We start from the raw sequence: 13,403 nt of genomic DNA, 5'->3' as shown, positions 1-13,403 counted from the left end.
CGAATCTCGAAATCATGTATGCCCAAGTAGCTAAATCGATTTTTAATTCATTTCCTTATGCTAGACTTTCGTACACTCGTACAACACTGAAAAATGTCTCGCTCTTACAGACCAAGCTTCTCAAGGTACTTGGTAGCGAGCTCGACAGCCTGATCAGCGTTCTCGGGCTGAGTACCCTGTCCAAGCGAAGTAGCGCCCTTGCCACCAGCCTTTCCACCGAGCACGCCAGCAACCTCGTTGGCCCAAGCAGGTGCATCAGCACCCTTCTCCTTTGCCTCTGCGGAGACGTGGCAACCGTGGACGACCTTGCCGTCCTTCTCGTCGGCGGCGATGAGGTAGATGGTCTTGTCCTTTTGCTTGGAGCTGATGGTCTTGATGGCTTCGCTGATGGCCTTGGAGTTGGCGGAGATGGGCACGCGGACGACCAGACGCTTCGACTCGGGGTTCTCGGTGAAGTGCTTGGCGATGGTGTCAGTCACGGTCTTGTTCTCGGCCTTGAGGAATGCCTTCTGCTGGTCAAGGTTGGCCTGTAGAGCAAAAGGTCAGTAATCAAACCATATATAATCATCGAATCAGCGAACTTACCTTGGCGACCTTGGCGAAGCGCTCCTTAAGTTGAGTCTTGGTGACAGCAGAAATTGTTAGCTGGTTGAGCTGAACTTGCAACTGCTTGGCCTTGGCCTCCTTCTGAGGGCTGTACTCCATCTTCTCGAGCAGAGCGAGGTCATCCGAGAACTCCTGGGCGACTCTTTGCACCTCGTGGGCAGCCTGTCCAGTCACGGCGATGATACGGCGGATACCCTTTGCAATACCACCCTCCTCGAGCACGATCAATTCCTTGATCTCACCGGTCTTGTCAACGTGAGTACCACCGCAGAACTCGACACTGACGTTCTCCCACTCGGGGTTGTGAACATCCTCGAGAAGCTGCTCAACTGGCACACCAACACTGACGACACGGACAGGGTCAGGGTAGGTCTCACCGAACACGGCACGGACACCCTTGATGTTTCTGGCAGTAGCGAGAGGCACTTCCAATGAGTAAACAGGGCTGTTTTGGCGGATGTATGATGTGCTCTTGGTCTCAACCTCCTGAAGCTCCTTGTCTGACAAAGCAGCCTTGTGGCTGAAATCGAAACGAAGCTTCTCAGGGGCGACAAGCGAACCCTTCTGGTTGATGTCGTCACCGAGGACTGCGCGAAGAGCAAAGTTGAGAATGTGGGTACCGGTGTGGTTGTTGCGGATGGGGTGTCTGCGAAGTTCGTCGTACTCGCAAATGACCGAGTCGCCAGTCTTGAAAGTACCGTAAGTCATGTAACCAGTGTGGAGGACGTAACCAGCATAGCTCTGGACGTTCTGGACGTCCAACTCGGCTTCACCATCAATCAAGATCTTGCCAGTGTCGTTCTCCTGACCACCCTGCTCGGCGTAGAAGTTGGTCTTGTCAAGGATGACACCAAACTGCTCGCCATCGGGGATCTCAGAGGTGCTTGACAAGAATTGCTTGTTGTGGTAGATGGCCTTGACAGTAGCGTTGATGTTGCCACGACCGAACTTGGGTTCATCATCAGTCTTGCTGACCTCAGTCATGGTGTCGAGCTTGCCCAAGTCGTGTACGTCAAGCTTGACCAAGTCGGCGCCAGCTTTCTTCTCACCCTTACTGGCCTCCTTAGCCTTGGCCTGAGCAGCATTGACCTCCTCCTCGTTGATAGTAAGGCCGCGCTCCTCTGCCATGAGCTGAGTAAGATCGACAGGGAAACCGTAGGTGTCGTACAGACGCCAGACATCGGAACCAGAGAGCGACTTGGTGTTGTTGTCCTTGCATTGCTGAGCGTACTTCTCGAACATGGCCTCACCACGGTCGAGGGTTTTGGCGAATGAAAGTTCTTCCTCGTTAAGGATCTCCTTGACATCTTGCTCCTTCTTCTTGATCTCAGGGAACATGTCACCCATCTGGGCGACGAGAGTGGGAACAATCTTTGAGAAGAAGTCACCAATGTCTGTGTTCAGGTACTTGCGAGCGTAACGAGCACCTCTGCGCAACACTCTGCGAACAACGTAACCACGACCCATGTTGTTAGGAATACCACCGTCAGTGATGGCGAAGGTGAGAAGTCTCACGTGGTCAGCAACAACACGGTAGGCAGTATCGATACCATCGGCATCCTCGCTGCCGAACTTGCCCTCGTACTTGCGGACACCAGTAATCTCTTGAATACGATCGAAGAGGGGAGAGAAAACATCGGTGTCGTAGTTGGAAGACTTGTTTTGCAAAACACTGACCAAGCGCTCGAAACCCATACCAGTATCGACGTGCTTGTTGGGCAGAGGTCGCAGTGACTTGTCGGATTCGCGGTTGTATTGGATGAAAACGTTGTTCCAGATCTCCAGAACGTTGGGGTCGTCCATGTTGACGAGGTGTGCGGCATTTCGGCCACCAATTCTGTCGTAGTGGATTTCACTGCAAGGACCGCAAGGGCCCTGGTCACCCATCTCCCAGAAGTTGTCCTTCATGTTTCCAGGAAGGATGTGGTCCTCGGGGACACCGACTGACTTCCAGAGCTCCTTGGCCTCAAGATCGGGCTCCAGACCACCGGCCTTGTCACCCTCGAAGTAGGTCACGTACATTCTGGCGGGGTCAAGACCAAACTCCTTGGTGAGAAGCTCCCATGACCAGGCAATTGCTTCCTTCTTGAAGTAGTCACCGAAACTCCAGTTACCCAACATCTCGAAGAATGTCTGCATTGACCTGTTAGTTTGCTAGTCGATCGGATGATTTTGTTAGAATAGCTCACGTGGTGGTAGCTGTCCTTGCCGACATCATCCAAATCCTAAATCGAGTCAGATGAGCTTATCAAATTGAGGCAGAAGGTTTGTTACATTGTGCTTTCCACCAGCGCGGATACACTACATGTCGAGTTAGCAGTTGTTGATGAGTTTAGCAAAAGTCTTGGCTCGCCTTTTGAGAATTTGTGGCACGCTTGAGCGAGGCGAAATCAGACGAGGGGTCTACGGTTCCAAGGAAGATGGACTTGTACTGGTTCATACCAGCATTGGCAAAAAGAAGAGTCGGGTCCGAGTGAGGGACGACGGACGAAGAGGGGACTGTTTGGGCGGCGGTCAGCTGTAGGTTGCGGCGAAACAGAGACCCCCGAAGCTGGCCTCTAGGATGTACATACCAAAGGTGTGCTCCCTCTTCTTGACAAAATAGTCAATGAAAGTGCTTCTGACCTTGGCAGCATTCCATTGCTGCTCGGTGGGTTGAGAAGCCATGTTGAAAGCGCGTGTTGTGGTGAAGGAAAGGTATGGGAGGTGCGAGAATGTTCTCGTCGACAGCTGAGGTGGAATTTGAACGTGAGTCAACCCACGTCGGCAACAGTTGAACAAGCTCGTGATCATCCACGCTTTCAATACAACAAGTTGCGCGCGCACTCGGAGACGACTAGAACAGGCGTATCTTCACTTGGTCGACGATAGCAAGTCTAGACAACCCTCTGGCGCAGTCGGCGGTGATGCGGGATGAACTCGACCAGCGCGGAGGTCATGGACCGACACCGAGACACAGCGACAGCGACAGCTACAGCTACGCCAACACCTCCCACTCCCACCAGGGGGCTCAAGCGCACAGCAGACGACTCGTTCGATGATGACAATCGTTTTGCGAAGCGCTTCAACTTACTCAATCTAGGTAGCTCTCCCTCTCTTCTCACTGCTCACCTCGCTCCCACTGACTCGGCTCCCTTCTGCGCAGCCAACAACAATGACAAGCTCTACATTCCTGTCTCGGCCAGGCCCCAGCTCCAGACCACCCTGACTCGACCACCTCCTACCGAAGAGCACATGCACGTAGACGACACAAAAGATCGCGTCTACATCCACAACCTCGACGACGAATTAGCCGACATCGAGTCCGACGAGGAGAAACTCATCTTCCTTCCCGACATTGAAAAGAAGCTCAATGCTATACCTAGGCACATTCTACTCGGAGAAAAGAAAGATTCACATCAAGAGCTTGTCCTCTACAATCTGCCTCCGTCATTATCTGTGCCCATCGAGAAAGATAACGTACGGAAAGCTATACTCGAGGCTCGTGAGCGTGCCAAAGAGAAGGCAGCAATTACACCCTCATTATCCTTCAGTCCTGCCGACGATACTCCACCAGAAGACCAAATAGAGACTGCTCACGGTTACGACTCTCCAGACTATGGTATAGACGAAGACACGAACGACATGGAAGAAGACGAGGACGCCATGGATCTATCATGAGATAAAAAGTTGTTATTACATTTTTGGGGTCTCTGCCAGTCCAGCCAGCCTTGCTACCTAAGTTGTCTATATACGTTATGGCCATATTCTCCTCCAGGCCTCCTCTTTTTATGAACAGAAAAGAAAATAATACATTATATCTCAGAAAAAATTCTGGTATCCTTGGTATCCTTCGTAAAATCTTTAGATGCGTGCTCGGCCCCAATGTCTCGGGAGCCAGCGCCTGCTAGGGCTGGGTGCTTCAATCCGTGTCGATTGTGTTGCCGCTGCCGACTCGCCTCCTAATAGCATCAAGCTTTCGGGTAGAGCGGTGCGTCTCGCCTTTTGGAAGTTGACGGTACTTGTGATGGTCGTCCACATCGTCGTGTAGACGTTGGGCGCCTGTTGCTGAGTCGTCCATTGTGTGACTGTCGTGTCCACGGGTGCTGTGATCGCCCGCTCAATGCTTGTGGTGACGGTCGTCCACACTGTTGTCGTTGCATCGGCCGATACTGCCTGCACAATGGTCGTGAGGACGCTGGTCTCGGCGAATGATTGTGCTGTGGGTGTTGTCTCGACATTGGCGGCAGGGGTGGTCTCGACGTTCTCAGTGGGCGATGGCTGCTCAGTTGGGCTCAGCTCTGAGAGCGGCGGCACCGATACCACTTGGCGAAGTGTCGTCGTCACTGTAGTCCACTCTGTAGAGGTTGCATCAGCAGCCACAGCAAGAACTAAAGTAGTCAATACATCTGTCATCGATGGCATTGCTTGCGAGGTGCTTGTTGCAGCAGCCGTCTCTGCACTCGATGCAGGAGCGGGTGATGTATCAACACTCGACGTCTTTGCGGCAGTCGATGGAGCTTGAGCGACCGATGGACTTGAAGCAACCGAAGAGGCCTGGTTGCTTGACGAGGCTTGTGCGGTGGACGTGGGGCTACCACTTAATGAACTTGAAGTCGACGACTGGGATTCGACAGAGGACGAGGATTCGGCGATCGACGACGAGGGTTCGGACGAAGAGGTTTGCGTTGACGATGTCTCTGTAGTCGTCGAAGCGACAGTAGATGACACGGTCGAGGTAGTCTCAGCAGGCACCGTCTCCGTCGATGTTGCGCTAGCACTACTAACGAATGTCTCAGTTTGTGTTGGGTTATTATTATTATTGCAGAATGATGGCAGTGCAACCTTTCCAGAAGATTTTGCAGTCTGCTCGAAGACTTGTAGAGAGTTGATGGACCAGTAGGCATTCCCGAATGCCTGAGGGTTGTTGGCGACGTAGTCGGTGCAGGAGCCGCTCAGAGCAGAACATGTAGAGTCACTGCTCCAGACGCTTCCAGCCCAGTCACCACAAAATGTCACATCGAAGACAATCTGTTGGTCTGAGAAAAATTCGGGGATGTCACAGCAGCCCGTGAATTGCGAGAGTGGTTTTCCCCATGTGGCGTCCGGAGAGGGATTGCCATTTTGGACGTTTGCAGGGATGGAACCACGCTGGAAGAACCAGATGCTAATTGCTTCATCAGTCCATTCCATGGCGTAGACACCACCTCCCACATTGTTGAAACCATCGCCGTAAGTGTTGTAGTTGCTGGTGGTGATCTGGCAACCTTCGTTGTCGGTCTGGCCGGGTGCGTTGACATAACAGTCGTCGGACCAGAGGCTGCCTGTGAAATTGCCGTTGTCGTAGATGGAACATCCGTCTGCGGTGTGCAATGTCATGGCATTGTGGTTCTGTGTGTTCACACCTTCAATGATATCAATTTCACCACCATTGGGCCAGTTGGGTCCAACCATCCAGAAGGCAGGCCATGCACCACAGGCGTTTCCGGGCATATGCTCCAAATCGAGGATAACGAGAGTGCCGGAGTTGTAAGCGTTCTTGCTAGTCAAGCGGATACTTGGACGGCCATTGGGCTGGACGTTGGTATGGTCGACTCCGATGTAGACTTTGTCGTTCGAGTTACTGATCAGACCAGTGTTCCACGCTGTGCCTTGGTCAATATACTGAACAAAGCCGTGAGTGGGATCTGAATATGTGAAGAAGTCGAACATGTCGAAGAATGCTGCAGAGTTGTAGTCATCTTGAAGAACATAGCCAGCTATGCTCAAGTTGACGAACGAAAAAAGAGAAAACAAAAAGGGAATGAGTGGCATGTTTGTGAATGAGTGCATGGTGCAATAGTAAAAGAATGATTGCGCACGAAGAAAAAAGTCTCAGACATGGGAGATACACGAGTGCATATATAGCGCTGAATACCTACGAGAAGACGCCGCATCATCGGTTGCATAGTAAGATAGGCTGGCCCCTTTGGGAGTGGTTGTAAGAATGTTTATTGCAACCGTTTGAACGGCTTTAACGCAGACCGGGCGTGGCCCTGATAACTGCCATGGTGGTTACCTGCCTGGCGGTCTGGTCAAGACCTGAGCAGCGTAATACTCAAACGGTTCCAGCATGTATGTTCGTCGCTCTCCGAGCTCTTGCGCATGTTGTAGCTGAGTATTCGCAACGCACGTTGGAATGATCTGTTGTTACAAGGAGCACATGTGGTCGATTTCGAGTTCTATAGACCAGACGCACATGGTATGGCCTGTACTGTAATCTATGTACCCGGCCTCGATCTTTTCGTGGCATGTTCGTGGTCGGCTTGATGTAAGAAAAAAGTGTATGTTCGAGGTCGTGTGGATTGTCGTTGGAAAGAACCCCACCACCCTTGGCAGGCACAATTTCCGTATGCAGGCAATCGACCAAGCTCATGTCTCAACCAGGGGGCGAATCCACCTCCTGCCTCGTATACCAATTCTGCACGGCATTACTATTTTCAAAATATCACGATGGCGACAGGACTGATTGATCGCCTTGTCTTGGAGTATTGCCTTGGTGATGTCGAGTCTATAGCACATCATGGGACATTCTTCTATCGTGCTCTATCTGGCTCTATCGCATTTTAGCGAACAGCAGCGTGGGATTGACTCGTCGCAATCGATTCGTAAAGGCTATCAGAGGCCCTGGATATCCGGCACTGCACACTCACATGCTTGTGGATCACCAATTGTCAAGGGGTTGCCCTCCCGACATGGGTATTCCGAGAGCAAAAAAAGCCGTTTAGTGATTGCTTGCCGCAAGTCAAAACGGTCTCATGAGAATGGTCTCCATGTCAGCCGGCCAGTTGCTGCGCTAACGGTAAGAAAAAGAAGCGAACGACGACAGGTTTCCCAGAGGACTGCACACTTTGCACTGCCTGAATGTCTTGGATGCGAGCCTCCAAAGGGTCTGGGGGTCAAGGTTGGCTGTGAGACTATCCGTAGGGTTCTGATAGCTCTGATATATGGATATGAACAACGCATGGTTCCTCAGAGTGGCGCATGCTCCGTCGTCATTAACACATGATGCTGCTCACTTCGTCACGTCTCCCTGGCCAACCAAGTTCTTGTCGTCTTGTCCTTGAGCTGCGGCTCTCTTGGCTTCTTCTTGGGCGAAGAGGTCTTGCCAGTATGACTCTTTGTAACCATCCATCAATCGCGTGAACTGTGGTCCGCTCTTGACCCAGCCCTTGACGCCTCCTTCGAGTACCATCGATTGCATCTGCTCATCTCCAGCTGCGTCAATGAACTCCTTGAACCTGTATAAGTCAGCATAAGAGGGCGTGTTGATTCATATAGAGATCTCTTACCACGCAGCACAGCGAGGTGCTCTACCATTTGAGGAGCCACCTGATGCAAGGTCAATCGATTGGAGCTTCAGTGGCTTAGAATGCTCAACGTACAAGTGAAGACAACCCATTCAATGTCGGCTTTGTATGCCAACTCGTATCTGTGAAACGGTGTTGGCAAAGTTACGATCAATTGATGATTGCACCTACAGCATTCCTCTGTTCCACCAGAAGCCCTGGGCAGGAATATTCAAACTGCCACGAAGACATCCTCCCTCAAAATCCATCCTCCTGAGATCAATTACGAGTAGACTTGCTACACCGCGTAATGACAACATCTGCATCACACGGTTCCGAGGCATAACCGCCGCTTCTGTTTTGGGCTCTGGAAATTCTGCATACCATGGCTTCTCGGTAGTCATCGTGATTTGTTGTTATAGGTTATGCACTTTCAAAGTCTTGTGTGATGCAAAGAGTTGGTTGAGATTTGTCGTCAAGAGATGGCACATGGATGGAGCAAGTACGAAGCCGAAGTCCGAAACGACTGGCTGAGCTCCAAGCTCGACATTTCAGCTTCGGTCTCTATAGAAGCTACACCAATGTCACTATCTTTCCATGGTCATTCATAAATTCAGTTGTACTCGAGATATCTGAAGAGAGATAGATGGTCATAAAATGAGCCTTCATGGGCATGATTAAAAGCGCTTATTTGGGTATTCTGACTTTTCGTAACAAGAAACAAACAGACGTGACGCATCTATTGCAATGACTCGACAACCAGAGCACTGGCACCACCACCACCATTGCAAATACCGACAGCGCCGATCTTGCCCTTCTTCTCTCTGAGGACACCAAGAAGGGTGACGACAATTCTGGCACCACTTGCGCCCAGAGGGTGACCAAGGGCAACGGCACCACCGTGAAGGTTGACCTTGTCCTCGTTAACGCCGAGAAGCTTCATGTTGGCAAGAGCGACGACACTGAAAGCCTCGTTGACCTCGAAAGCGTCGACATCCTCCTGCTTGATACCGGCGTGCTTGAAAGCCTTGGGCATGGCAAGGGCAGGGGCGGTGGTGAACTTGGCGGGCTCGTGAGCAGCCTCACCCCAACCCAGAATCTTAGCAATAGGCTTCAGGCCGAGCTCCTTGAGCTTGGCCTCAGAAACGAGAACGACGGCAGCGGCACCGTCAGAGAGAGGAGAGGCGTTGGCAGCAGTAACGGTACCATCCTTGGGCTTGAAAGAAGGTCTGAGAGTCTTTGTCTTTGACTCGTTGAAGTTCTTAGGCTCGTCGTCCTTGTCAATGGTGATGTTGGGCTTGCCTCTGCCACCGCTAACCTCAATGGGAGCAATCTCCTCACCAAACCAGCCGCTCTCCTGGGCGTATTGGGCCTTCTTGTAAGATCTGATGCAGTAGTCGTCCTGAGCCTCTCTGTCGAAACCGTGCTCAGCGGCGCAAGCCTCGGCGGCCATGCCCATGTGCTGATCCTCGTAGGCGTCGGTAAGACCGTCCTTCAGGACAGCGTCGACCAGAGACTGGTTGCCGAACTTGGCGCCGGTGCGCATGTTGGGGAGGTAGTGAGGAGCGTTGGACATGGACTCGGTACCACCAGCCACGACGATATCGGCACCACCAGTCATGATGGTTTGAGCGCCGAGGATGATGGCCTTGGTAGCGGAAGCGCAGACCTTGTTGACGGTGGTGCAGACGACCGAGTTGGGAATGCCAGCACCGAGAGCACACTGACGAGCAGGGTTCTGGCCGAGACCAGCAGAGAGGACGTTACCGAAGATGACCTCCTCGACGGCCTCAGGCTGGACACCAGCTCTCTGAATAGCATGCTTGATGGCGTGAGCACCGAGCTGAGTGGCGCTAAGGCTGGAAAGAGAGCTGTACAAAGAAAGGGTTGGTCAGAATTGTTGAGCATTGAAGCATGGCGGGGCTCTCTACTCACCCCAAGAACTGGCCAACAGGAGTTCTGGTGGCCGAAACAATGTAGACGGGGGTTGAAGGAGCCATATTGGAGAATGGATTGAGAGAAGGACGTGAAGAGAAGGAAGAGAAAAGAAGCAGGGGAAGCAAGTAGAGAAAGGTAGCAGGAGCGATCAAGGAGAGTCCAAGAAATCATGCCATGTTTAATTTCGAGGACAATATGGGGGTCTAGCACACTGTTGCCAACACGTTTCGCCGCGCGCGTAGGGCCGAATAGAGCAGCTATAGATGATCGAGATAAGATGATGGTTGGCAACACAAAGCGGTGAAGCACGGCGGAGGGAAGCTTGACTCGCGCCTGCCTTTAGTGACGATCTTGTTGGAGACGAAGTCTCGCGGCGACTGTCGCATTCGAGCTTCAACTTTTGTCGCGTCCACTGTCGCCCATCCACACTACATCTGCCGCCATGGACGACCTTTACGATGAGTGCGCTTACTATCCGCCTTTCAGATATGTTCAAAACTGACCCTTTGCGACAGGTTCGGTAACTTTATCGGCGAGCCCGAAGACTCGGACATCGAACAGGAGCAGGATGTCGATGCCAATGACTATCTCTACGACCAGGACGAGCCGGATGAGGTTACTGCTGCTCATGACCAGCAGTTGATGGAAGTCGACGGTACGCGCTGCTTTGAAAGAGTTGGAGATACGAGGAATAACTGACATGGGCGTAGATGAAGGTCCCTCAAATGCCGTCGTTCTTCACGAGGACAAGCAATACTACCCTACTGCGCAACAGGTTTACGGTCAGGATGTCGAGACTATGGTTCAAGAGGAGGATACACAGGCCCTGTCACAGCCAATTATCGCTCCTGTCGTTCAAAAGAAGTTTACTGTCGAAGAGGCCGACCTGCCTCCTGTTTTCTTCAGCCGCGATTTCATGACCGACTTGATGAACTTTCCCGATCAAATCCGCAATGTCGCCCTTGCTGGCCACCTTCACCATGGTAAAACGGCTTTCATGGACATGCTCGTTATGCAAACACACAATATTCAAGAGAAACTTGATCAAAGGAAGGGCCGCGATCGAGAAGAGCAACTGAGATATACCGACACCCATATTCTGGAGCGCGAAAGAGGTGTGTCGATCAAGACTGGTCCCATGAGTCTGGTCCTGCCTGCTACAAAAGGAAAGTCACACTTGATCAACATGCTGGATACTCCTGGTCACGTCAATTTCGCCGATGAGGTTGCTGCTTCTCTACGCCTGGTTGATGGTGTTGTCTTGATTGTCGACGTTGTTGAGGGTGTCCAAGTACAAACCGAAATGGTCATCAAGCACGCTGTCTTGAACCACCTACCACTGGTCCTGGTCATCAACAAGATGGACCGCCTGATTCTGGAGCTCAAGCTGCCCCCTGCTGATGCTTACTTCAAGCTCAAGCATGTCGTGGAGGAGGTCAACACTGTCATTGAAAACACCATTCCCGGTCAAGGCGAGAAGTACCGTGTCAGTCCCGAAAAGGGCAACGTTGCTTTTGCTTGTAGCATGATGGGCTGGTGCTTCACTCTTCCATCTTTCGCCCACATGTACGCCGAGACATATGCCGGCAGTGGTCTGGATGTGCCCGAGTTCAGCAAGAGACTTTGGGGCGACATTTACTTCAACCCTGGAAGTCGTAAATTCACCCGTCGTGGAACTGAACCAGCCAGCAAACGCTCTTTCGTCAACTTCGTCCTCGAACCCATCTACAAGCTCTACTCACACACCATCAGCGAAAGCCCCGAAGATCTCAAAAAGACACTGGAAAGTTTGGGCATTCATCTCAAGCCCACACAACTTCGCGCAAACGCCAAGGATCTTCTGAAGATGGCATGCGAGCAGTTCTTTGGTCCTGCAACCGGTTTTGTGGATATGGTCGTTGACCACGTCCCATCACCTGTAGAGGGAGCTAAGCAGAAGCTTGAAAACTACTACACTGGTCCTACCGATACTAAGACAGCCGAAAGCATGCTTTCTTGCGACCAGGATGGTCCCCTCATCGTCCATGTTACGAAGCTGTTCAATACTACTGATGCAACTGGATTCAACTCATTTGGTCGCGTCATGAGTGGTACAGCACGCCCTGGTCAAAAAGTGCGTGTACTCGGTGAGGGATACACGATCGAGGATGAGGAAGATATGGTGGAAGCTACTATTTCTGATGTCTGGATTGGCGAATCGCGATACAACATTCCTACCAGCGGCGTTCCTGCTGGTAACTTCGTTCTTCTTGGAGGCGTCGACAATTCAATCGTCAAGACTGCTACCATTGTCGCGCCTAAGCTTCCAGAAGATGAGGACGCCTATATTTTCCGTCCTGTGCAACACTTCTTCGAGTCTGTCTTCAAGGTGGCTGTCGAGCCTATCAACCCATCTGAGCTTCCCAAGATGCTTGACGGTCTCCGCAAAATCAACAAATCATATCCTCTCATTACTACCAAGGTGGAAGAGTCGGGTGAGCACGTTGTTTTGGGAACTGGTGAGCTTTACATGGACTGTGTTTTGCACGACCTGCGCCGATTATACGCCTCCATGGAGATCAAGGTCTCCGACCCTGTCACACGTTTCTGCGAAACGGTGGTAGAGACATCAGCCATCAAGTGTTACGCACTAACACCAAACAAGAAGAACAAACTCACAATGGTTGCCGAACCTCTTGATGAAGGCATTGCCGAGGACATTGAGAGTGGGAAGGTCAACATCAGAGATCCAGTGCGCAAGGTCGGCAAGTTCTTCGAAGAGAACTACGGTTATGATCTGCTAGCCTCGCGCAACATTTGGGCCTTTGGTCCTGACGACATGGGACCTAACATTCTACAAAACGACACATTACCGTCAGACGTGGATCAAAAACTTCTCAAGGGTGTCCGAGACACAATTCGTCAAGGCTTCTCATGGGGAACTCGCGAAGGACCTCTCTGTGAAGAGCCAATTCGCAATACCAAATTCAAGATCACAGACGTCAGTCTCGCACCAGAGGCAATTTACCGTGGTGGTGGTCAAATCATTCCCACAGCTCGTCGCGCATGCTACAGCAGTTTCCTGATGGCAAGCCCGCGACTAATGGAGCCGGTATACAGCTGCTCCATGATCGGCAATGCAGACAGTGTGAGCAGTCTGTACACAGTCCTCGCCAGACGCAGAGGTCACGTCCTCTCTGACGGCCCAATTGCCGGCACACCACTCTACAAAGTGTCAGGTCTCATTCCTGTAATAGACTCGTTCGGTTTCGAAACCGACCTTCGCATCCACACTCAAGGACAAGCCACATTATCACTTGTCTTTGACCGCTGGAGCATTGTACCTGGTGACCCACTGGACAAGAGCATCAAGTTGAGACCGCTGGAGCCTGCTTCTGCACAAGCCACTGCTCGTGACTTTGTGCTCAAGACACGTAGGAGGAAGGGCCTGGCTGAAGATGTTACGATTAGCAAGTTCCTTGAACCTGAGTTGTTCAGGAGTCTGAAGGAGAGTGGTATCTTGGATCAACCGGCGTAAAGTAAACATCACGAATACCTCTTGTAGCGAATAGA

At 51.7% G+C, this 13,403-nt stretch overlaps 6 protein-coding genes across 6 annotated transcripts; 2 read left to right on the top strand and 4 right to left on the bottom strand.

Annotated features, from left to right (window-relative positions):
- Positions 1 to 104: 104 nt before the first annotated feature.
- M437DRAFT_73267 (alanyl-tRNA synthetase) lies at positions 105 to 3,273 on the bottom strand (the record flags this gene model as incomplete). The annotated part of the gene is made up of 5 exons (XM_041025995.1): positions 105 to 527; positions 586 to 2,739; positions 2,881 to 2,907; positions 2,960 to 3,105; positions 3,180 to 3,273. The coding sequence occupies 5 exons, from the start codon at positions 3,271 to 3,273 to the stop codon at positions 105 to 107; spliced, it is 2,844 nt and encodes a 947-aa protein (XP_040882358.1).
- Positions 3,274 to 3,543: 270 nt separating this feature from the next.
- M437DRAFT_42531 (uncharacterized protein) lies at positions 3,544 to 4,266 on the top strand (the record flags this gene model as incomplete). Its single annotated transcript, XM_041020597.1, has 2 exons — positions 3,544 to 3,688; positions 3,752 to 4,266. The coding sequence occupies 2 exons, from the start codon at positions 3,544 to 3,546 to the stop codon at positions 4,264 to 4,266; spliced, it is 660 nt and encodes a 219-aa protein (XP_040882357.1).
- Positions 4,267 to 5,436: 1,170 nt separating this feature from the next.
- Positions 5,437 to 6,381, bottom strand: M437DRAFT_14799 (endo-1,3(4)-beta-glucanase; the record flags this gene model as incomplete). Its single annotated transcript, XM_041018780.1, has 1 exon — positions 5,437 to 6,381. A coding segment is annotated over one exon (945 nt), but the record flags the coding sequence as incomplete, so codon positions are not given.
- Positions 6,382 to 7,639: 1,258 nt separating this feature from the next.
- M437DRAFT_82302 (uncharacterized protein) lies at positions 7,640 to 8,317 on the bottom strand (the record flags this gene model as incomplete). Its single annotated transcript, XM_041027723.1, has 4 exons — positions 7,640 to 7,865; positions 7,917 to 7,956; positions 8,010 to 8,056; positions 8,106 to 8,317. The coding sequence occupies 4 exons, from the start codon at positions 8,315 to 8,317 to the stop codon at positions 7,640 to 7,642; spliced, it is 525 nt and encodes a 174-aa protein (XP_040882355.1).
- A 335-nt stretch (positions 8,318 to 8,652) lies between these two features.
- Positions 8,653 to 9,913, bottom strand: M437DRAFT_63950 (thiolase; the record flags this gene model as incomplete). The annotated part of the gene is made up of 2 exons (XM_041024332.1): positions 8,653 to 9,784; positions 9,849 to 9,913. 2 exons carry the CDS (start codon positions 9,911 to 9,913, stop codon positions 8,653 to 8,655), a joined length of 1,197 nt encoding a protein of 398 aa, XP_040882354.1.
- Positions 9,914 to 10,293: 380 nt separating this feature from the next.
- On the top strand, positions 10,294 to 13,368 carry M437DRAFT_82300 (1 U5 small nuclear ribonucleoprotein component; the record flags this gene model as incomplete). The annotated part of the gene is made up of 3 exons (XM_041027722.1): positions 10,294 to 10,313; positions 10,367 to 10,506; positions 10,562 to 13,368. 3 exons carry the CDS (start codon positions 10,294 to 10,296, stop codon positions 13,366 to 13,368), a joined length of 2,967 nt encoding a protein of 988 aa, XP_040882353.1.
- Positions 13,369 to 13,403: the final 35 nt, after the last annotated feature.

The sequence above is a fragment of the Aureobasidium melanogenum genome, assembly GCF_000721775.1.
Source record: "Aureobasidium melanogenum CBS 110374 unplaced genomic scaffold scaffold_4, whole genome shotgun sequence".
Classification (NCBI taxonomy): domain Eukaryota; kingdom Fungi; phylum Ascomycota; class Dothideomycetes; order Dothideales; family Saccotheciaceae; genus Aureobasidium; species Aureobasidium melanogenum.
Note: the sequence above shows the minus strand (reverse complement) of the source record. Positions and strands in the feature narration are given on the sequence as shown.